Source organism: Pseudorca crassidens, chromosome 7, assembly GCF_039906515.1.
Source record: "Pseudorca crassidens isolate mPseCra1 chromosome 7, mPseCra1.hap1, whole genome shotgun sequence".
Lineage (NCBI taxonomy): Eukaryota > Metazoa > Chordata > Mammalia > Artiodactyla > Delphinidae > Pseudorca > Pseudorca crassidens.
Genome location: NC_090302.1, coordinates 81,260,635 through 81,284,795, shown reverse-complemented (window position 1 = coordinate 81,284,795; position 24,161 = coordinate 81,260,635). Strand labels below are relative to the sequence as shown.

At 41.6% G+C, this 24,161-nt stretch overlaps 1 protein-coding gene across 2 annotated transcripts in view; it reads left to right on the top strand.

Annotated features, from left to right (window-relative positions):
- The first annotated feature begins 10,841 nt into the window (after positions 1-10,841).
- RASEF (RAS and EF-hand domain containing) overlaps positions 10,842-24,161 on the top strand; it is a 72,187-nt gene continuing 58,867 nt past the window's right edge. For both annotated transcript variants that reach the window (XM_067744672.1, XM_067744671.1), the window contains exon 1: positions 10,842-11,523. In XM_067744672.1, coding sequence (XP_067600773.1) covers positions 11,093-11,523 — 431 coding nt within the window. In that variant the 5' untranslated portion in view covers positions 10,842-11,092. The remainder of the gene's footprint in view (positions 11,524-24,161) is intronic.

Genomic DNA, 24,161 nt, shown 5'->3' with positions numbered 1-24,161 from the left:
GCTGTGATTTATGTCAAAGAGTGTTTTTCCTCTAAGAGTTTTATAGTGTCCGGTGTTACATTTAGGCCTTTAATACATTTTGAATTTATTTTTGTGTATGGTGTTAGGGAGTGTTCTAATTTCATTCTTTTACATGTAGCTGTCCAGTTTTCCTAGCACCACTTATTGAAGAGACTATCTTTTCTCCATTGTATGTCCTTGCCTCCTTTGTCATAGATTAGGTGGCCATAGGTGTGTGGGTTTATCTCTGGGCTTTCTATCCTGTTCCATTGATCTATGTTTCTGTTTTTGTGCCAATACCATACTACCTTGATTATTGTAGCTTTGTAGTATAGTCTGAAGTCAGGGAGCCTGATTCTTCCAACTCCATTTTTCTTTCTCAAGATTGCTTTGGCTATTCGAGGTCTTTTGTGTTTCCATACAAATTGTAAAATCTTGTTCTAATTCTGTGAAGAATGCTATTGGTAATTTGATAGGGATTGCATTGAATCTGTAGATTGCTTTGGGTAGTATAGTCATTTTCACAATATTGATTCTTCCAATCTAAAAACATGGTATATCTCTCTATCTGTTTATGTCATCTTTGATTTTTTTTCATCAGTGTTTTATAGTTTTCTGAGTACAGGTCTTTTGTCTCCTTAGGTAGGTTTATTCCTGAGTATTTTTTTCTTTTTGTTGTGATGATAAATGGGATTGTTCCCTTAATTTCTCTTTCTGATCATTTGTTGTTAGTGTATAGGAATGCAAGAGATTTCTGTGCATTAATTTTGTGTCCTGCAACTTTACCTGATTCATTGATTAGCTCTAGTAGTTTTCTGGTGGCATCTTTAGGATTTTCTATGTATAGTATCATGACGTCTGCAAACACTGACAGTTTTACTTCTTCTTTTCCAATTTGTATTCCATTTATATATTTTTCTTCTCTGATTGCCATGACTAAGACTTCTAAAACTATGTTGAATAATCGTGGCAAGAGTGGATATCCTTGTCTTGTTCCTGATCTTAGAGAAGTGCTTTCAGCTTTCACCACTGAGAATGATGTTTGCTGTGGATTTGTCATATATGGCCTTTATTATGTTGAGGTAGATTCCCTCTATGCCCATATTCTGGAGAGTTTTTATCATAAATGGGTGTTGACTTTTGTCAAAAGTTTTTTCTGCATCTATTGAGATGATCATACAGTTTTTATTCTTCAATTTGTTAATATTCTTTAATTTGTATCACGTTGATTGATCTGCATATATTGAAGAATCCTTGCGTCCCTGGGATAAATGCCACTTGATCATGGTGTATGATCCTTTTAATGTGTTGTTGGATTCTGTTTGCTAGTATTTTGTTGAGGATTTTTGCATCTATGTTCATCAGTGATATTGGTCTGTAATTTTCTTTTTTGTAATACCTTTGTCTGGTTTTGGTATCAGCATGATAGTGGCCTCGTAAAACAAGTTTGGGAGTATTCCTCCCTCTGCAATTTTTTGGAAGAGTTTGAGAAGGATAAATGTTAGCTATTCTCTAAATGTTTGATAGAATTTGCCTGTGAAGCCATCTGGTCCTGGACTTTTGTTTGTTGGAAAATTTATAATTACAATTTCAAATTCATTACTTGTGATTGGTCTCTTTATATTTTCTAATTCTTCCTGGGTCTAATTCTTCCTGTACCTTTCCAAGAATTTGTCCATTTCTTCCAGGTTTTCTGTTTTATTGGCATATAGTTGTTTGTAGTAGTCTTTTATGATCCTTTGTATTTCTGCGGTGTCAGCTGTAACTTCTCCTTTTTCATTTCTAATTTTATTGATTTGAGTCCTCTCCCTTTTTTTCTTAATGAGTCTGGCTAAAGGTTATCAATTTTGTTTATCTTCTCAAAGAACCAACTTATAGTTTTATTGATCTTTGCTATTGTTTTCTTCATTTATTTCTGCTCTGATCTTTATGATTCCTTTCCTTCTACTAACTTTGGAGGGGTTTTGTTCTTCTTCTTCTTTCTCTAGTTGCTTTAGGTGTAAGGTTAGATTGTTTATTTGAGATTTTTCTTGTTTCTTGAGGTGCGATTGAATTGCTATAAACTTCCCTCTTAGAGCTGCTTTTGCTGTGTCCCATAGGTTTTGGGTTGTTGTGTTTTCATTGCCACTTGTTTCTATGTATTTTTTTATTTCCTCTTTGATTTCTTCAGTGATCTCTTGGTTATTCAGCAATGCACTGTTTAGCCTCCATGTGTTTGTGTTTTTTACGGGGTTTTTTTCCTGTAATTGATTTCTAATCTCATAGCTTTTTGTTGGAAAAGATGCTTGATATGACTTCAATTTTCCTAAATTTTCTGAGACTTGATTTATGACCCAAGATGTGACCTATCCTGGAGAATGTTCTGTGTGCACTTGAGAAGAAAGTGTATTCTGCCACTTTTGGGTGGAATGTCCTATAAATATCAATTAAATTTATCTGGTCTATTGTGTCATTTAAAGTTTGTGTTTCGTTATTTATTTTCTGTCTGGATGATCTGTCCACTGGTTTAAGTAGGGTGTTTTAGTCATATCACTCAATCTGAGATTCAGTTTTCTTGTCTCTAAAATTGGAAACCTACCTCATGAAGGATGTTTAAAGGATTAAATATGATTGCATGGTGGCAAAATAGGAAAAGGATCCTGGGAAGAGGGAACAGCATAGAGGAAGTATGGAGTCTTAACATGAGTGCTTAAAGTTTGGGAGACAGTATAGCTGGAGGCAGGGCACATGTGCAGCAGGTATGAGGATAGAAATGGGCTCCTATGGAGACACTTAAAAGGGAGGCCTAATCTCTTTTTGGAAGGTCAAGGAAATGATATCTGAGCTGAGGTCTAAAGCAGAGGAGGAGGATATCTGGTCAATATGGTAGACTGAGCTGAAGTGAAAAATATCCCATCCCACTTCAAATATACAGTGATGTAGAAAAAAAATACAACAAGAAGGGTGTGATATGAAGCCAAACTCAAAGCAAGGAAGCTATGGTAGATTAAAGATGGCGACAAATTCTTTACTACTACCCATCTTGTTGAGAGGTGGTGACTATTTACTCTCCCCTTGAGCTGGGTTGCCTTGTTGACTAGCTTGACCAGTAGAAGGTGGCTGAACTAACAGTCTGGGACTTCTGAGGCTAGGTTGTAAGAAGTCTTGTAGCTTTGGCCCAAGACTCTTTGAAGACTCATTCTTGGAGTCCTGAGGCACCATGTAAGAAGCCCAACTATCTTGAGGGAGAGACCATGTGAAGAAGCCCTGAGACTACATGGAAAGTGACAGTTGGATTAAAATTTGAAAATTCATCAATATAATTTACCACATTAACAGAATAAGGGAGGGGGGAAAAGCCATGATCATCTAAATAAATGCTGAAAGCATCTAACAAAATGCAAAATCCACCCATGATAAATATTCTCAGCAATGTAGGAATAGAAGAGAACTTCCTAAACCAAATAAAAGGCTTCTACAAAAAAACCTATAGTTAGCATCACAATTAATAGTGAAAGACTGAATGATTTCCCTCTGTGATTAGGAACAAAGCAAGCAATCTGTTCTTATCACTGCAATTCTATATTGTACTAGAAATCCAAACCAGTGTAATAAAGCAAGAAAAAGAAATAAAAGACACACAGATTAGAGATGAAGAAGTAAAACTATCCTTTTTTTCCCCACAGACGACATGACTGTGTATGAGAAAATCCTAAGAATTACACCAAACAGTCACTAGACCTAACAAGTGAGTTTAGCAAGGTCTCAGGATATAAGTTCATCATAATACCAAAAACAATTGAATTTTTATATGTTGGCAACAAATAAACAAGAGATATATCATGTTCACTGATAGGTAGACTTAATATTAAGATAACAATTCTGCCAAAATTGATCTATAAAATTCAACACAATCATAGTGCCAGGATATATTTTTGTATAAATTGAAAAACTGATCCTAAAATTTATATGGAAATACCTTGGACCAGGAATATCCAATACAATTTTGAAAAAGAGTAACAAAGTTGGAGTATAACAAAGTTATACTAAAGTACTTGATTTTGAGACTTATTAAAGCAATGTAATCAAGACCATATGGTGTTGGTAAAAGGACAGATATACGAATCAACAGGACAGAATAGAGAGTCCAGAAATAGACCCACACATATATGGTCATTTGATTTCTGATAAAGGCCATTCAATGGGAGAGGACAGTTTTTTTTTTTAAGTAGTGCTAGAAGAACTGGCTATCCATATAGAACAAAATAAACTTCAACTTTTAACTCACCCAATACACAAAATTCACTCAAAATGGATTATAGATGCAACAGTAAATGATAAATCTATATTTCTAAAACACATAAAGAATATCTTTGCAACTCTGGGTAGATGAAGATTTTTTAGGTGCTCACAAAAGTATAAACCATAAAATAAAACACTGATAAGCTGGATTTCATCAAAACTAAAACCATCTGCTCTTCAAAAGACACCATTAAGAAATTGAAGAGGCAAAGGAGAGAATGGGAGAAAAATTTCAAAGTACATATACATGACAGAGGACTTGTTTGCAGAATAGATGAAGAATGCTTACAACTTAATTAGATGGCAACCCAATAAATAATGGGCACATGACTTGAATAGAGATTTCCTTAAAGAAGATACAAGAATGGCTGATAAGCATATGAAAAGTTGTACAACATCATTAGTCATCAGAGAAATGCAAATTAAAACCACAATGGGATATGAGTACATATCCATTAGGATTGCTAAAAATAAAAAGACTGATACTACCAAGGGTTGGCAAGAATATGGAGCAACTAAGTAACTAGAACTCTCTTACATTGCTGATAGGAATGTAAAGCCAATCACCCTGAAAAGCACTTAGTTGCTTGTAGAGCTAAACATATACCTACCATGTGATCCAACCAGCTCACTACTAGGAATTTACCCAAGAGAAATGGACACGTGTTCCTTCACACAGACTTGTACAAGAATAGTTATAGCAGCGTTATTCACAATAGCCAAAGTCTGGACATACCCCAAAAGCCAATCAACAAAGTGATGGATAAACACACTGTGGTATATGTATATATAATGTACTCCTATTCATTACTAGAAAGGAATGAATTACTGAGATATACAACAATATAAATTAATCTAAAAATTATTATGCTGAGCAAAAGAAGCCATGCATGTTAGAGTACATGCTGTATGATTCTATTTACATGAAACTCTAGAGAAGACACAATTAATCACAGTAAATCTAACCCCTCAGGTCCTAGCTATAGGGCCCTCTCACAATATGGCAGCTGCTGCTTCTTCAAGACCAGCAGGAGAATTGTCACTCCAGGCTGCTCAGAGTCTTACATAACATAATGTAATCACAGGAATGATTCTCCCATCCAATTCACAAGGCTTGGTCACTTTGAAAAGGTGGGGATTATTCAGAGCATGTACACCAAGAAGTGGGAATATGGGGGCTACTGAAGAATTCTGCTTACCACAGTTGGCCTTGTTCTACTGTCCAAAAGTTGAGATTGGATATATTTGCACTGGACTCAATTTCTCTCTATTTCCTGCATATATAATATGAAATGCAAACTTTTATCTCAACTGAGAGGCGCAAGGTGTATCAGATACATGGTTTACCAATGTGGGGAAATGACATATGAGCTTTGCTTGGTCATCACATAATGGGATCAGAAGTTTGAAATTCAACACTTCTCACTCAGTTCTAGTACTGGAGGTCGACTCTGCTCTGGTCTGTAAAATGGTGTTTGATACTGTTTGGAGCATTATAGAGATACTTAATTTTTTACAGTGAAAGATTTACCAAAGTCTGACTGCCAGCACATACATACATATAACAATGCTATCTATTGATTACAGAAACGATAGGCAATCAAAGAGTAAGTTCAACTGGGTCCATAATTCTTTATTTTCTAAAAAAAAAAAAAAATCTGATGTGAATATGATAAAATGTTCCTACTTGTACTTTCTGGGTTTGTGGGTGTTTTTCTTTTTCCATATTTACATAAAGAGTAAGTAAATCACTATGATGTAAATTTGCTGACATATTCTTCTTTGTAAAATATTCAAAATTTTCCTATAACTTCCTTAGGAATAGTAAGCCTTGAGTAGATACTCATGAGAAAACTAAGACACAAGCTCTTGCAGGGCTGTGTTTGTTTGAGAGAGTTCCTGAACCTACTAATTGGTTCCTCAGTGGTATACCATTACTTGGATATCTAGTTCCATCTTAACAGGCTTATCAGATCTTTCTGGGTCAGAGTAACTTCAGTGTTAAGGAAGGCTCTGAGGAAGGCTCTTGTACCTGTAGGGACTCCTATAGGGTAGATTACAATAGGCTTCTGTTAAAAGCCTCTTCCATTTACTGGGTGAAGAAGAGGTTAAGGGGTGGTGCTCATTCCCAGCTATAGAAAGTTGGATCAATTTATGATGTAGTGGCAAAGGATAATTTCTCATGACTCATCATCCTAGTCATTGTCTATCACAAGATTTCCCAAAGTATGTTCTCAAGAGCACAAACTCTGTGGAAAGCCCACAGAAACTGAAACAAAAACAAAAAAACCCAAAACTAGAAGCTTCCATGGTCAAATACATTTAGGAAATATTAGATTAAACAAGTATAAACAGCTTTCTTTATCTCATCCAAGAAGGGATACAGTAGGGTTCTTTTCCAAATGTATTTGTGTTTTAGAAATGTATTTGATCACAGTAGTATCTTTTCACTCTTTTGAGAAACATGCTCTAACAAGATTATCTCTGATTTTTAAAATCCTTGAGCAGCCACAAAGCAAGCTGATCTTTCTTAAAAGTCATGCTGATAACTGCAAGCAAGCTCTCCTTACCTACGAATTCACGGGCTCTCAAAGGCTGCTCTGTTATCTCCAATTCCTCACTAGCTGTTTCTGGATGCTAAAACAGAAAAGAAATGCCTCCTATTTCTTTCTTCTCCTCTCTTTCCTCTTAATTCTTCAAAAAATTAGAGACAGATTATATAACCTTGGGCTTCCCCTGAGTATATTGCTGGAAATATTCAAAAGCACTCCTTAGTACCTTGTGAGGTACTTTAAACACTTAAAAATACAAAAGGCAACTCAATAGGACTCCTTTAGGAATCTTTTTATAAGCTCAAGATGTGAATGATTCCTCAATAGAACAGACTAGAAAGTCCAGAAATAAGCTCCAATACATACAGGAATTTAGTATATGCTAAAGGTGGTATTTAAATCCATGGAGAAGAGATTCTTGAATAAACGGTGTTGAGACAACTCGGTAGAAAGCCAGAAAAAAATAAAGTTGAATCTACAACTCACACCAGACCCAAAATAAATTCCAGATGAATCAGAGTTTTAACATAAAAAATAAAACCGTGAAAAAGACTAAAAAAGAAAAGAAAAAAACATTCCTATGGCCTGAGCTGACATAATACACGCTCAGCACTGTCCTTGTAAGTGACAGCCCACAATGAAATTGAAACTTTGATAGGAAAAGCAGGATCCAGCTCTTCACCTGAGGCTGGGAAATGGTTTGATTAGGCAGAAGAGAAAAAAACTAAAAGATGTTTGTCGACATGACAATGAGAAGCTATTAAGTTAATCATGTAATCAAGTGTGGCATATCTAGGGGACAGTAGGAGCCCTGATGGATATTAAAGGGAGAGATGTTTGGATATATAAGATGGGACCAGACTGTAGAGGATTTTGGATGCCCAGATGAAGAGTTTACCCTTGATTCTCTGGGGGTTCATGAGCTAGGGTGCAGGATTTCTCAGTCTCAGGACTATTGACATTTTTGACCAGATAATTTTTTGTTATAGGTGGCTGGGCCTGTGCATCATAGGATGTTTAGTAGCATCCCTGGCACCTACCTATTAGATACTACTAGCATCTCCCCCTTTTCGAATTGTGACAACCAAAAGTGTCTCCAGATATTGCCAAATGTTTCCTGGGGAAAAAAAATTACCACTGATTCAGAACGACTGAGTTCCAGAATGACAGAAAAATTGATGTTTAAGAAGGACTGTCCAGCTGTGATTGTAGAATGAACAGGAAATCAAGGACAGGAGCCCAAGAGAATGTATTAGAGGCTAGGTATGGTATATTGTTATAGTAAGGGCCCCGGATAAAGTACATCTCCCTGTATCCATGACCTTGTATAATCCCCTCCCCCATTGACTTAGGGCTTGGCCATGTGACTTGCTTTGATCAATGGAATATCAACAAACACGACACAAGCTGAGGCTAGAAAAGCATTTGTGCACTGGGACTTACGCTCATGAGACACTGCCACCATATGACAAAGCCAGTGCTAGCCTCCTAAAGACATATCCAGCTAAAAGCCAGCACCAAATTCAGACATGAGTTAGACACTTAAGACCATGCAGCCACAATAAAGCTATCATGACTACATGATCCTAGGCAGGCCAGCAGAAAAACCACCTACTGGAGCCCAAGTTGATGGCAATGAAATATTGAACAAATAAAATGGTTGATGTTTTAAATCACTAGGTGTTTGTTGTGTTGTTATGTAGTGATAGATAACTGTTACAGTAGGTGTGGAGCAGATTCACATCATTGGAAATGAGATGTGTACACAAGACATTTGGAATAATCCATGTTTCTTGACGACTCTTCAATGAAGGGGGCTTACAGAAAGGACAAAGCAGGTGAAAGAATATAAGAATTTACAATTGAGTGCAAGGTCAGAGTGAGTTAATGAAGGAAGTTGCATGAGCAGTCTTCAAAAAAAGCACTTCTGGGCTTCCCTGGTGGCGCAGTGGTTGAGAGTCCGCCTGCCGATGCAGGGGACACGGGTTCGTGCCCCGGTCCAGGAAGATCCCACATGCCGCAGAGCGGCTAGGCCCGTGAGCCATGGCCGCTGAGCCTGCGCGTCCGGAGCCTGTGCTCCGCAATGGGAGAGGCCACAACAGTGAGAGGCCCGCGTACCGCAAAAAAAAAAAACACAAAAAACTAAAAAAGCACTTCTGCCTAAGAAGTTAAAAATATTATTAACTCATCTATTTTGAAAAATACAGCTATTTATTAATTGCTAAAAGAACAATGATAATATTTCAGAGATTCAGTTTAATAAGTAAATTTGTAAAGCTTTAAAGGCATTACCAAGCTAGCCATTTCTTTTTTTAAATAAATTTATTTATTTTATTTATTTATTTTTGGCTGCATTGGGTCTTCGTTGCAGTGCGCAGGCTTCTCATTGTGGTGGCTTCTCTTGTAGCGAAGCACAGGCTCTATGCACGCGGGCTTCAGTAGCTGTGGCTCACAGGCTCTAGAGCGCAGGCTCAGTAGTTGTGGTCCACGGGCTTTGTTGCTCCGTGGCATGTGGGATCTTCCAGGACCAGGGCTTGAACCCGTGTCCCCAGCATTGGCAGGTGGATTCTTAACCACTCCGCCACCAGGTAAGCCCCATTTCTTCTTTATATGGAAAAAATCAACCTTTAGAATAAACAGGAAAGCACATGAACTCAAAAATCGCTAACAATTTACATTGCACTGATAATAAAATTCATTTCAATGTATTAGCTATCTATTTGTATAGTACTGTATTCACTTAGCGATTAGATTGCTAAGTCCAGGGCTTCTAATGGAATGCCTCTCATAATTTACCAGTTAAATTTACAGATGGTAATTATCAGTGGTATTTACAGCTTGACAGATGCTGTGAGTGTTGACTTTATTTATTGTACTACACAAGAAGAAACAGTTCCTCAGATGTTTAGCACTTAGCTTTCTGTTTAAGAACACAAGCTTGAGGAACTGTGTCAGTCAAATCCTCTATTTTTATTATATCGAAAACAAAATAGTAAGCAATAAAGAGAATCCAGAATGAGAATAAGTGAAATAGAGTCATAACTAAAAGAAATGGAAATAAATAAAAGAAAATCTAAAAAGTGGCGGAAATTGACGTGAATAAAGTAAAAATAACCCAAATGCACTTTCACAGGCTATGAGAATCACCAAAGGGAACATATACATAAATCATGACAGAGTGAGGGTCTCTTGGAAATAAGACAAGATTTTTTAAGAGGATAAAAATGGATGAATTTTAAAGATCTTATACCCATGAAGCAGCCAATATTAAAGAAACAATAGCATTGTTGAAATAAATGTTTAAGATCAAAGGGTAACATACATCTGCATAATTTCCATAAGATTGGTTGAAAGGAAAAAAAAAGCTACCTCAGTCCTTGTTTAAATATTGCTGCCTGCCAAGGATTTTGGTTATTAATTTTCTCTCAGGTTGAGGAGACAAGGACTGAGAAAAATTATTTGGATTTGAGCATCTGGAAGATCTATGTGATTCCTACTGTGCATTAACTAGATGGACCTTAACGTTGGAGGGACATGCATTAAAGAAAGCCAGTAAAATCAGAGAATGGGGTCTTCTGGTAAATCTCATACTTTGGTTTGTAAGAAAACTTGTATACACGGAAGTTTACCAATTTTCCGGAATCAGAAAATAATAAAATACACATAACGTTAACCAATTTGGAATCCTACCCCTACCTTCCTTTCCCCTCTCTATCCAGTTAGTTAGCTTCTCATACCAGCTCTCGATTTACCCGAGCAAACACTGTTTATACCGAAGGCCCTGGCAACGCTTCTGCCTCTCCCCCAGTTCCGGCCGGGCTCCCCAGCTCCAGGAGCCCCAAACACAGGTTCCAGAGGCCAGCACGGAAAGCACAGCCGGACTCTCGAAGGCGTGGGAACCGGAGCGGGGCGCTCCTCCTCCCAGGTTGGGCGGAGCCGGGCCTCCCTGGGCAAGTGCGTGAGGCCGCGGCGGGCGCTCAGTCGCGGCGGGCGTTGCTGCGCGGTGCGCGGGGCTAGGGGCGCGCTCGCACCGCTCTGGGGCTGAGCCCGGCCAGGGTCCGCGCGCGGAGCCACTTCGGAGCGCGCCGTCCCGACCCACCCAGGCGCTTTGCCCCGCCCCGACGTTCCCGCCAGTGGCCTAACGTGCTTGACTCGCCGCAACTCCCGGCGGCAGCAGGTGGCCTCGGACTCGCCGCCGTCACCGCTGCCCGAGCGGGCCGCGCGGCCCGGAGCCCTCTCGGTCGCCCCCGACAGGCGGGATGGAGCCGGACGGGGACCTGGAGGAGCTGGCCCGGCTGCGCTCCGTCTTCGCCGCCTGCGACGCGAACCGCTCGGGGCGCCTGGAGCGCGAGGAGTTCAGCGCGCTGTGCGCGGAGCTGCGCGTGCGGCCGGCCGACGCCGAGGCCGTGTTCCAGCGTCTTGACGCCGACCGCGACGGCTCCATCACCTTCCAGGAGTTCGCGCGCGGCTTCCGCGGGGCCCACCGCGGGAGACGGCGCTGGGGCCGGGGGCCGCGGGAGCCCGCGTTCACTGCGGCCCTGGTGGGGTCCGACCCCGGGGACAGCCAGGAGGACGAGGGCGACGAGGACGCGGCGGCGGCACTGGCCGCCCACTGGGACTCGGCGAGCCCGGGCCAGGCTTGGCAGGACTTCCAGGCGCGACTCGGGGACGAGGTCAAGTTCATCCCCAGGTGCGTGTGTGGTTTGCAGAGCGGAAGGTGGTGGTGGTGTTTCTGTCCTCCCTGGGACGCTGCCATCTCTCCCTTTTACACTCGGAGTGTGCAGACCCAGTGGACCCTTTCTCTCTCTCTCCTCTGTCTCTTTCTCTGTCTCTCCCTCTCTCTCTCTCTGTCTCTCTCTCGCTCTCTCTCTCTGTCTCTCCCTCTCTCTGTCTCTCCCTCTCCCTGTGTCTCTGTCTCTCTGTCTCTGTCTCTCTCTCTCTCTCTCTCTATCGCTTTCTTCCTTTCACCGACGCACTTTTAACTCTTCCAAGACGGGATCCCCTAGAGTTAAGGAAAAGGAATGCGTTCGGAGTCACAGTTCGGGGAGAAAGTTTCACCTGCTCATTTCTCAGTTTCACAAGCCGGAGTGAAATCCACAGCGTCCGGAGATTCTTCCGGGACGCTGGTTTAGGAGCGCTCCCTGAACCTCAGAGACTTGATTACATCACCTCCTACTCCTGGCCTCCAGGCTGCACCCGGAGCAGCAGCGCTCGGTGACCCGGTCTGCTAGCCAATTTGCCATTCTCTATGGTGGTTTTTGTGTTTGTTGTTTTCCTGCCACTACGTAGAAAACGACATTGTTGCGCATTTATATTGCTGCAGGTTCAGGGCATGGTGGGAAGGATATTCAGGTTTTATTGAGATTAATTTGCATCTGTCTCTGCCTAGAGTCATGGTATGTCTTGAGCTATTTTCACTTCTTCCTCAGGCACTACAAGCATCTTAATACTATAAAATGTTTTTCTGCTCTCTGGATTTTCATTGAAATTTTATGCATCTCTGGTTGTCATTATTAGGAAGATCTGAACATTTTGCTTGGCAGTTCACATATCTGAGACATAAGACTCAGAAAAGGAAATAGCCCTGGAAGGCAGCAGTGGCCTGGCTCACCCATTCACCGCTTAGACCTGCAGGGCTGGGAGTCCTCACTTCCTCCTCTGCCCAGCTTCTCCCTCCTGTTTGGAAAGTTCAGGAATACTGGGCATGGAAGTTTACTCACTGCAGTATAAGAGAGATTGTGTAGAGAAAGTGGGCTTGATACCCATCTTTTCTGTTACTTACAAATGAGTGAAAATGCAGTGTCTCCACCAGGGAAGTAGAAAAATTTAAACTTTGCTATAAACCATATACTTTGAATCATCTTTCATCTGTAACTTGGTTTGGGTCCAGCTAGTTTAAAAAGGTAACAATATTAAGAATAAGAAAAGGTCAGACCACACTGTATTTTACACACGCACACATACACACACTCACACTGAACTACTTTTCAGAGTTGCTAAGTCTCAGCAGCCAATATTTGACACTTAACCTTTAAATGATGAAAATGACCTTCTTAGGATCAGCATACAACCAGGTCTTAATATTATTGGTGACATCATTATTATCACGATGCCTTTCCGACTCTTGAGATGTTATTAAATGTAATGGCACCAGCGTCACCTGGTAGACTTGTGTCCTAAGTCCCTGCGAGATTAACAAGGACAATATTTGCCTTCCTGTACTCGTTCAAGTGGAAAAGAACTAAACTGAATTGCTTTACCTGATTGTTACTATGGCAGCCGTTAGCTGTTTTGGTAAATTGGGTTGCTTCTATTCTACTTCCTCATACAGCTGTTCATCTTCCCTTCCTCCCATTCAGATGTGATAAAAATCTTTCCTTATTGACAATGTCATTGCCATTATTTCAGCCAAATTAATTCTGCAAACATTGTTGAGTGCCTGTTTTGTGCCACTGTCTTAGGTACCTTCCTAGGTACTTGGAGACAAAGAGAAGGAGGAGATGTGGTTCATGCCCTCAAGAAGTTCATAGTGTGGGTGAAATACTTCTCAAAAATTTCCTCAGAGAACATGTAAAGGCAGGAGGGTTATTTGTAGAGTTATCTGCATGTATTGTAGACATAACCCAGTAAACTGCCTGCAAGCAGGAACTTTCTTTGAATTCTTGAGGTTTTACCTTAAAAAAAAGAAGTCATGTTCACTTTATAATATACTGGGGCTTGGTTTAACGTAAAATATTATATATTCTTCCAGGGGGGAAATTGTCTCTCTGGGAAGCTGTGCCATTTCATCTGGTGCCTTAGTTTCCCACCTGGCACTCCATCTTCCCCCAGGTGGCACCCTGTCCCACGCCTATCCTAGGGGGGTATTTGTGTACAGCTTAAGCAGAACAGATATCAGATATAGGAATGTTTGGTTCCTGCAAAGGCAAACCGTGGTAGTGATTTCCATTTCAAAGATCATTCAAACTCTTAGATCAAAATATTAAACAAATTTGGGTTAAAGTCCTCAGTCATCGATAATTGTAATATTAGAGAGAAAATAATATTGCACTGCGAAAGAATAAAAATGCTCTCTGGGTAGTGTGTTAAATTCTCAAGTTGGTCTTCTCTTAGAAACTGAGGGACTCCTTTCCTTAAAGGTTGGGGAGGGGAGTGTCCCGCCAGGTGTCACTGTTAACCTGAGCTGGGCAGGTGTAAATGGTCCAGAGGGTCAGGATGGGCCGTTACCACTAGTTCCAGTAAGCTGGAACTAGGTCAGCCAGCAGGTGAAACCAGAATGGCCAAGGCAATGTAGTTACTTAAGAGAATTCCAGAAGGAGGATTGTATCAGGCCAAGAAAAATCCATGAAGTGGGAAGAGAATGTCTGGGGAGAAACAGAGAGCAGAGTTGTAATTACCTAGTGAAGCCAGTTTCTGGTGTCAGGGGCATTATCTTGGTGAAAGGGAAGTTTGTATCCAGTAGGTACTCAATAAATGTACTCAATAAATATTTGCTGAATGTTCTTTGATTCCCTGCTTCATATACTGAGAATGCAGTTAGTTCATGCTGCATGCATTCTCTTCATTTCTTTTGTTGGTTCCCTCCCTATATTTTCACATTCTGGTGAGAGCTGGTATCTTCCGAGATTGGCAAGGAGAGAAGGATATAGGGTGTGTGTGTCTGTGTGTGTGTGTGTGCATTGAGCATTCGACTGCGGCGGGGTCATGACAGGAATTCACCTCTCTCCTCTCGTCAGAGCCGAAGCTTTTCAGAGTGTTCTCAATTCCATTTGTAGCGATTTGAGTGTCATTTGTGGACTGATTCACTTTAACTTAGAACCCCACGTTCTCACAAACAGAAATGCGAGGGTCCAGCTGGCACCAGAACCACAATGGACTTGTGAATGGGCACCAGTTTTGCCACAATAGCCAGATTAGACCCAGGGTGGGTGGGGGCCTCTGGTGTAACAGGGGTTAGCGTGATTGGTGACGTGCCAGACAGGGCTGGGGCAGGACTTGTTCAGGCACCAAAATCAGACCTGTGTGGTCAAGCTGTTTCACATGATTTGTGCCCTTTCTACACACACAACGCTGAAGAAGAGTCTTCTGTTGAATAACTTAGAAACAAGAAATTTAATTGAGAAGAACCAAAACTACCCACGTGTGAACTGTTATGTGGATTGTCAAAAAGGTTTACTTCGGCACGTCCACATAACTATGAAGATGATGTCTAAAATGGAGAGGAAAAGCAACAGGTGACACCAATCCCGCTTAACTAGGACGTTTTAGAAAACACGAAGCTACAAGTAGGCAGAGGCATAGCTTCATGGTCAGGGACTCCTTTACATTTCCCTCTCTTGGGGTCCACTTTAGGGCTTTTGCCTCTGATCGTCTTCTTTTGTAATAGTGCAGTTGCTTCAAAAGCCCACTTCCCCTTAATGGTATGGTGCTTGGCAGGATGGGAAAGGGAGAGGAGAGATGGACGCAAAGGGAGAGGTAAACACAGAGAGGGCTGGAGACACAGGGTGAGAGGAGGCAGAAGACAAGCAGACAGAGAGACACTGATTGATTAGATAGTGCCTCACTTGTCCCTCTCTTCCCACTCAGTGAGGGTATGGCCTTGAGACAGCTTGGGATGCGAGAGTTAAATCAGCTCTTCTCTGTTTGATCTCAGCTCTTGAGTATCTTCCACATGTGAGCATCTGGGTGCTTTGGACTGTGTTTGTTTTGTTTTGTTTTGTTTTTGCGGTACACGTGCCTCTCACTGTTGTGGCCTCTCCCGTTGCGGAGCACAGGCTCCGGACGCGCAGGCTCAGCGGCCATGGCTCACGGGCCCAGCCGCTCCGCGGCATGTGGGATCTTCCCAGACCGGGGCACGAACCCGTGTCCCCTCCATCAGCAGGCGGACTCTCAACCACTGCGCCACCAGGGAAACCCCTGGACTGTGTTTTTAATGTTTGAAGATAAGTATATTTTTTTCACCCATATTGCCAGTAATATCTGCTACTCATCCAAGGAGATAGAGATTGGTTCCAGCCTTGAGGCACCATAGTGGGTTGGACTTCAGTCCTGGAAGAGCTTCAAAGATGTTTTTGACTGTGTGTGATGCTTACCTTTGGCACTGGCTTTGAGGCCTATCAGTGTGCTAGCCACAAGCTTTCCAGAGATTTCCTGCCGTTTCTGCATTCAGAACTGGGGATATATATATATGTATGTGTGTGTGTGTGTGTATATATATATATATATGTGTATATATATATATGTATATCTTTATATGTCTCTATCTCTATATATAGATTATATATATCTTTATTTTCTGTTTCTGGTCTGTTGCTGTTTGGTTTTCCTCTTCAGTATATCCTCTATCACAATTATGTGTCATTACGCTACTGCTGAGTGGGAGAAACCTGTCCATTTAAAGCACAGCTCTTCCTTGAACCATCCAAACCTTGCTCCTGGGCCTAGCGGGAGTCTCTGTATGGCTTATTTTTTATGAGCTCTGCTTGCTTGTGGTGGCCCCTTCTGGTTCTGTTATTTGAATTTCATCTCGAGATAGTAATTTCTTTTTGGCCTCCTGGCCCCAGAAAGGTATTCTGGGCTCCCATCCTTAGAGGACTGCCAGTTTTGGCCATACAGACAGTGGCCTGCTCTGACCCTCAGATCTCACTGATTGTTCAGAGCTCTGCTGGCAGGTTTTGGTGAGAGATTGTTTACTCAGCCCTTATGGTATGGGTAAAAAGAAAAAGGCTTAAGATGGGGTGTCATTGGAAGACTACCCTCCAAGGACCACAGACTCTTCTCTAGCTTGTCTTTTAGCCTGAAGTTTTCATTTACTTCTCTCCGGAATCACTGTTCAAATACACGGTCACTTTGAGCTTGTAAAACCTGTTTCTTGATTTCTTCCCAGGTTAGATGATTTTATTTCATTTGTAAAATGGAAGTAGCTGAATCGGGCTGATCAGCCTTGAATGGAGGCTTAGAGGCTGATGGCGGAGAAGAGAGGCTTTGATGATGGGGGAGGTTAGGATGCTGAGGTGATTCAAATGTCTGCTTTTTTCTCCTAAGAGGATATACAGTCTACTTTCTTGCTTCATGTGTAGCTTGTGAAAGCTTAGTTGCACCTGACTGCAGTATATCGTTGGAGGGAAGAAATGGGAAGAGAGTATTTACCGTGGGTATTTGGGCTGCTCCTATCTGACTCTGTTAGTCTCATATCACGTTGTAAAATGGAAAGTAAACACTGTTTCCCAGAGGAAAGCTGTAATGATGGAATGACACGTATGATTTCTTTGATATTAATTCCTCAAAAAAACAGTTTCACTGCTTCAACTGGTAAATATTTGGGGTCTTTCAAATTATAATTGCCTTTGTCAGAGTAATTATAAAAAGAGAAAAGTGAATTTTAGCCCTTAAGGCCTTATGTATATGTCTTATAAAAACAAGACATATAGGTGCAGTAGCTCAGACGTGTTTCTTTCATTCTTTCTCTAATTCCCTCGGTATTCATGTGCCTGCCAGTGTCCCAGGCACTAGAGAGACTCCTTCGTAGACCTGACCTTCAAGGAGCTCATTGTCTCTCATTTTTAAATACCTAGGAGTTTCTGACATCTGAAGGACCTGAGATGCAGTATAATAAATGCAGAAAAATACCTCAGGGCACATCTCCAGACTATGGACATTTCATGTCAAGAGTGTTTCTCAAATTGGGGGCCCTTTGGGTCTTTGTGTGTATGCTTGGCAATCTTAGAAGACTAAACATTTATGTTTTCATTTTGTTATCATTATATGATAATATAAAACAAATTAATCTGAGCACATTTGGAATCACCTGGATGACTCTTACATGACAGATTTGGCTACACTGTTTCAAAACCTGCCTCTGTGTTTAAGATTGTATGGCATCTGTTCCTTGTCATGCATGGGCTGATGAGGAAGGCACAACAGTGGACTTGGTGCAAGTGATGTGTCCACGTAAATTGAAAGTGACCAGCAACACAGAGTGTTGGGTTGTCTGTGTCCTCAATGGAAAAGTGATCAGGGAGTGGGGTTTTGATCCTGTAAGTGTGGCTGGGAAGCGCAGCACACAAGCTGCCAGGACCATACTGACATTGGCTGTGGGGGTGTAGTTTCAGTAGAAGTGCATCCCTTGTCAGTTTAAATGAATGTTGCTAATTCTCATTCCACTGATTTTGCAAATGCGTGTTGGTCACATAAATGTTTGGGAGCTATAAGTATAAGGAGTTTATATCTGGTTTATGTTTGTTTATAGTTAAGTGACATAATATAAACAATATTTACATCAACTCTGGAATCCATAGGAGATATTTTCTTTAATAAGGTCTACATGTTTATCAAGTGTGAGAAATACTGTTCTAAAAGGACTTGAAATCCTCGAGAACTGTATAAGATTGAAAACATTAGTTTCTCTATTTTTCATTGCTTATCGATCTCATCCGTCATTTAAATTGAGGGCATAATATTGTGGAAGAAGTTCATCTTAAATTGTTCCCAGTCTTAAGGATCATTTTTGTTATTTGCCCACAGAGGAAACTCTTCTTGCCTTTTCCCTATGTCATTCATTCACTCCTTCATTTAAAAAACTTTTCTTTTAATGCATGTGTGCCTGGAACTGCACCAGGAATGGGGTGCTTTAAAATGATATCCAGTCAAAACTCAAAAGTTTCTTAGACAGTTTCTCTCTCTCCAAAGGGGATGGCATCAGTGAGCGTAACGAACGGGAAGAATCACAAGGTGGGTGGTCTGGGTCCAGCTCTCACTGGGGGTCAGAAATCAAGCAGACCAAATTGACAGATGAATGGATAAAGAAGATGTGGCACATATATACAATGGAATATTACTCAGCCATAAAAAGAAATGAAATTGAGTTATTTGTAGTGAGGTGGATGGACCTAGAGTCTATCATACAGAGTGAAGTAAATCAGAAAGAAAAACAAATACCGTATGCCAACACGGTATATATATGGAATCTAAAAAAGAAAAAAATGGTTCTGATGAACCTAGGCGCAGGACAGGAATAAAGATGCAGACATAGGGAATGGACTTAAGGACACGGGGGTGGGAAGGGTAAGCTGGGACAAAGAGAGTGGCATTGACATATATGCACTACCAAATGTAAAACAGATAGCTAGTGGGAAGCAGCCGCATAGCACCGGGAGATCAGCTTGGTGCTTTGTGACCACCTAGAGGGGTGAGATAGGGAGGGTGGGAGGGAGACACAAGAGGAAGGGGATATGGGGATATAAGTATACGTATAGCTGATTCACTTTGTTATACAGCAGAAACTAACACAACAATGTAAAGCAATTATACTCCAATAAAAATGTTAGAAAATAATAAGGCATTAATTTAAAAAAAAAAGAAAAATCAAGTGGACAAACTAAATTCAGGGAGTTTCTTCCTCTCTTCAGTAGAGCAGTTATCTCCATTTATCTTGTGTGGTGGTGTCACAGTTCCAGCAAGAGAGACTCTAGGCCCTGTCAAATTATCTCCACGTTCCCTCCTCTTACCACCCCGTGGGCTGTGACTGATGCAATGGAGGGGGTCTCACAGACTCTGAAGCCTCCGGGGCCAGGCAGGTAACATAGACCTGGTGGAGTGGAGTTGGGGCCCAGTAGCAGCCTCTGCTTCATATGCTGGGGGGACGGACAGATGGTGCCATGCAGGACATTGGCCCAGTTTTGCCAGCGACGCCGACTTATAAAGGATGGTGAAAAATCCAGATTTTAAGTAGGAATCTCCAGTTTTGCATATTCCATGAAGGACAAAGCGCAGAGGCGGGAAAGATACTTTTTCCAGTTTGCAACCCCTGTTTCCTACCTGAGAATGTGCCCTAGTAAATTCAGGTGTCAGGCGTGATCTTGCTTTGAAGATTCGTGTTGACGTGAGCATGTGGTTCCATGGTACCCTAACTTAGTATTTTAATCATGCTACTTCTTCCCCTTCCAAGTTTATGGGATAGTATTTTGACCCAAAGATAGTCTGTCTGTACTCTCTTTTTTGCTCTTGGGTGTTCTTGTAGTTTCCTGAGTTACCTTGTTCAGGCTTAACAGATGTTGCTGTACAGTATTTTCTGCCTCCAGATTTGCTGCCCTGATGGTGTGTCCTTGGAGGAGGAGGGCTGAGCTCTGAAAGCATTGAGATGTCCAGAACACCTTTTACCCTGATGTCTTTCTTTCTCTTCATTTGAAGCTGAAAGTATTTGTCACTGTTTTAAGATATGTTAAAAAAAAAAAAAAAGGAATGAAATAAAAATAAGGGAATTTAGTGATGAGAGGTTATATTTTCTGGTACCACAGTGGTATTTCCTTTCATTATTGGAATATTTTGTCCTTCAGTCAAAAAAAATTTTATGGGGATGAAAAGATGCTCATCACTAATCATCAGAGAAATGCAGATCAAAACCATAATGGAATATTGCCTCCTACCTGTTAGGATGGCTGTTATCAAAAACACAGAAAGTAACAATTGCTAGTTAGAATGTGGAGAAATTGGGACCCTTGTACATTGTTGGTGGGAATGTAAATTGGTGCAGCCACTATGGAAAACAGTATGGAGGCTCCTCAAAAAATTAAAAATAGAATTATCATAGATCCAGCAATCCCACTTCTGCATGTATATCCAAAAAAATGGAATCAGGATCTAGAAGAGATATCTGCACTCCTGTGATCATTGCAGCACTAGTCACAATAGCCAAGAGGTGGAAACAGCTCAAGTGTCCATTGATAGATGAATGAATAAAGAAAATGTGGTATATACATACAATGGAATATTACTGAACTATACAAAAAGAAGGAATTTCTGTAGTATGTGACAACACAGGTGGACCTGAGGACATTAGTCACAGAAGGACAAATAATGTATAATTCCACTTATATGAGGTATCTATAGTAGTCAACTCTTAGAAAGTTGAATGGTGGTTGCCAGGGGCTCAGGGATTGGGAAATGAAGAGTTGCAGTTCAGTGGATTATAGAGCTTCAGTCGTTCAACATGAAAAAGCTCTAGAGATCTGCACAATAAGGTGCATGTAGGCAACAATACCATACACTTAAGAGTTTGTTAAGAACAGAGATTTCATGTTATATGCTTCTTAACCACAAGAAAAGCAAACATATGGAATACAAAATTTCTTTTTTACAGAGATAAGAAATTGGGATAGCTACAAAAGCTCTGTGTCTCATATCTTTTTGGATCAGTACCAAATACAGACTCCGTCAAGGTTTGCCCTTTAAATATACTCACACCTGTCGTTTTCAGGTGACCAAGCAGAAACACTCAAAATAATGACACATTCTGAGAGCTCCCTCCCACCACACACACCGAGGGCAACTGCTCTCTTCAGTTTCAGTTTTTGGGGGGCATTTTATGGGCATGTTCAGCCATGATACCCCCTCACGATCATTACAATTATGGAGCATGCTCAAAGTGACCATTTTGTTATAATGGTATCTCTGACCTAGAGTGTTTTTTTTTTAATGTCTGGATAGAAAACAAACAAGTGGGGCTTCCCTGGTGGCGCAGTTGTTGAGAGTCCGCCAGCCGATGCAGGGGACACGAGTTTGTGCCCCGGTCCAGGAGGATCCCACATGTGCCCCGGTCCAGGAGGATCCCACATGCCGTGGAGCGGCTGGGCCCGTAAGCCATGGCCGCTGAGCCTGTGCGTCCGGAGCCTGTGCTCCGCAACGGGAAAGGCCACAACAGTGAGAGGCCTGCGTACCACAAAAAAAAAAAAAAAAAGAAAAAAGAAAACAAACAAGTGCAGGTGAGTTATTCATTCTGAAATCTGGGTGCAGCGGTGGAAGTTTCACCTGCTGTGAGCCTCCTGTGGCTGCCTGGTCTAGAGGTGGAGGGGCGGTGGGAGGTTGAGGCAGCCGGCGCTGGCTTGTTGCCCATCTCCTTAGGCATGGGGGTTGCACAGTGCATCCCCTGGTGTGACCCACTCACCTCGTAATTCTTGCTCCTGTAGAACAGTTACAGTCTGCTCTGGCTGAGGTGGACGAATTCCTGAGGAGTCAACCAACATTTGCTTAGAAAATCCATGTTTTAGGACGTTCATATATCATGTTTTCTAATGGACATGCCATAAACTAGTGTTCGTGTTTGTGATGCAAATATGTTTTCTTTTCCTCCTTGGGGATCTGTTGGCATAGCATGTACTTCAGTCTGGCAGAGATGGTTAGCCTGGGGATGTCAGTGAATGAATCACAGTGCGTGCATTTCTACTCTAACACAGCACATGTATTCCAGACAAACCTAATGTTCTGCAAACACACAAAGGACATATGGAAAATAAAAGTAGGGATGGGGCTGATCTCTCCATATCTGTATAGCTTTGCAACCAGCATACTCAGAAAACCAGTAACAATCTGAATAAGATATTAGCACAATAAAAAAGTCACATTAGATGCTTAATAGAAACATACGACAGTCCAGGGTACCAGTACAGAAAAACTGTAAATGTTTTAAAGCAAGTATAGGATTTTGCACTTTGTTTTTTAAGGTGAAGGTAACTCGGTGGATGGAGGTACCTGGGTTGTGGCTGCTGGGTTAAAGGAACAAGGACAGAATGCACAAAGACAGTGCATGTGTACCGTCTGTGCTGGGAGGAAGCCCCCAGGGAATGGGCATTGTGTCCAGACTGAGTTCACCTGCAGCCGGCTGCCTTCAGCTGTGGTAATGGGCTTGCACTTGGTGACTGTTACTTGGGCGCAGAGCATCGACATGCTGGGAAATGCAACTTCCACTTCTGCGTCATTCATCTATTGACCTAAGGGATGAGCTAATTGATGCTATAGGAACATGCACTGTGTCTGAGCAGTCCTAATCTTGAGTGAAAATGCATGGGAGGCTAAAGCAAGGCACAAAGCCAGAAATGAGGGTTAGATTGATTCTGTGTGTACAGGTCCGGAGGTTTTATATTGGTCGAAAAGGGATAGTGCATTGCCTCTCTGCTAAAAGATGACAGTGAATAAGCTGTCTTCAGGCTAACAAATATCTGTCCACAGAAGTCCACAGATCTGTTGGATAGGCTGTGATAGGTTCATCCTAATGAACCCTGGTGAGAATTATAACGTTATGTTGTAGGTGAGCATTTGGGCCATTAAAAAGTAACCTATTCTGTTGAATAGTATTTTAAATTAAAGTTCTTATTTAGCAACTGAATAAGAATTCAGTTCTTATTGAATTCAATTTATTCAACCAAGTAAGCTGAATAACCTTATTCATCTGTTTTAAGCAGTGCTAGCATATACTCATGGTGAAGCTGGTACATTTGTTTATGCAATTAACCCCAGGAAAAGTACAGTGATATAAGCCACTGAGTTAGTTAGAGAAATAGAGCCAATAAGATGTGAGCGTGTGTGTGAGCGTGTGTGTGTGTGTGTGTGTGTGTGTGTGTGTGTGTAGGTGAGGGGGCGTGGATTTATTTTAAGGAATAGGCTCACACGATTGTGGAGGCTGGCAAGTCTGTAATCTGCAGGGTGGGCCAGCAGGCCGGAGACCCAGGGAAATGCTGATATAGCAGTTTGAGCCCCAAGGCAGTGGGCTGGTAGAATTCCCTCTTCCTTAGGGGTGCTCAGTCTTCATTTAAAGGTCTTCAACTCACTGGATGAGGCCTGCCCACGTTCTGGAGGGTAATCTGCTTTACTCCAAATCTAACTGATTGAAATGTTAATCTCATGTACAAAAGACCTTCACAGCAACGTCCAGACATGTATGACCAAATATTGGAGCACTGCAGCCTAGCCAAGCTGACACATGCCATTAACCATCGCAGCTACTAAAAAAAGTTTTCCAGATACTCTGTTTTTGAGATTCCCTATGCTATGCGAATTGGTTCCGGTGAGATCAGAGAGCATTTTTTTATTGCTTCCAGCTTACAAAATATGCACCAGAAATTTTTCAAATATTTATTTGAATCAGCAAAAATCCCTATACATATATTATAGTCCCCTTGTACCCCTTCCAAATGCCTAAACACTTCAAAACCACATATCAAATTTCAGGGGTGGTTTAACGTTATTAATATTTTTCTATCTGCCGAGAAGAGGCTTACCCTCCCTGTGTTCATGGCTCTGAGATGCCCCCTGGGAGAAGAGGGCTTCTTCACCCTGGTGTCTACCCCTCCATTCTCACCCTACACCCTCACTCATCCTCAAAATATCCATAACTCCACACTGAGCCCCTCACGGAAGAGACCTCTTAGATTTAAGCAGCCTCAGCCATCTGGCAAGTCACGCCAGCCCTTTACGTTGCTGCACTTTCCCAGGCAGTCTAACTGCTTGCTTGTTCATTTCCTTTCTTCCTTTACCTCCTCTTCCTCTCTCCCTCCC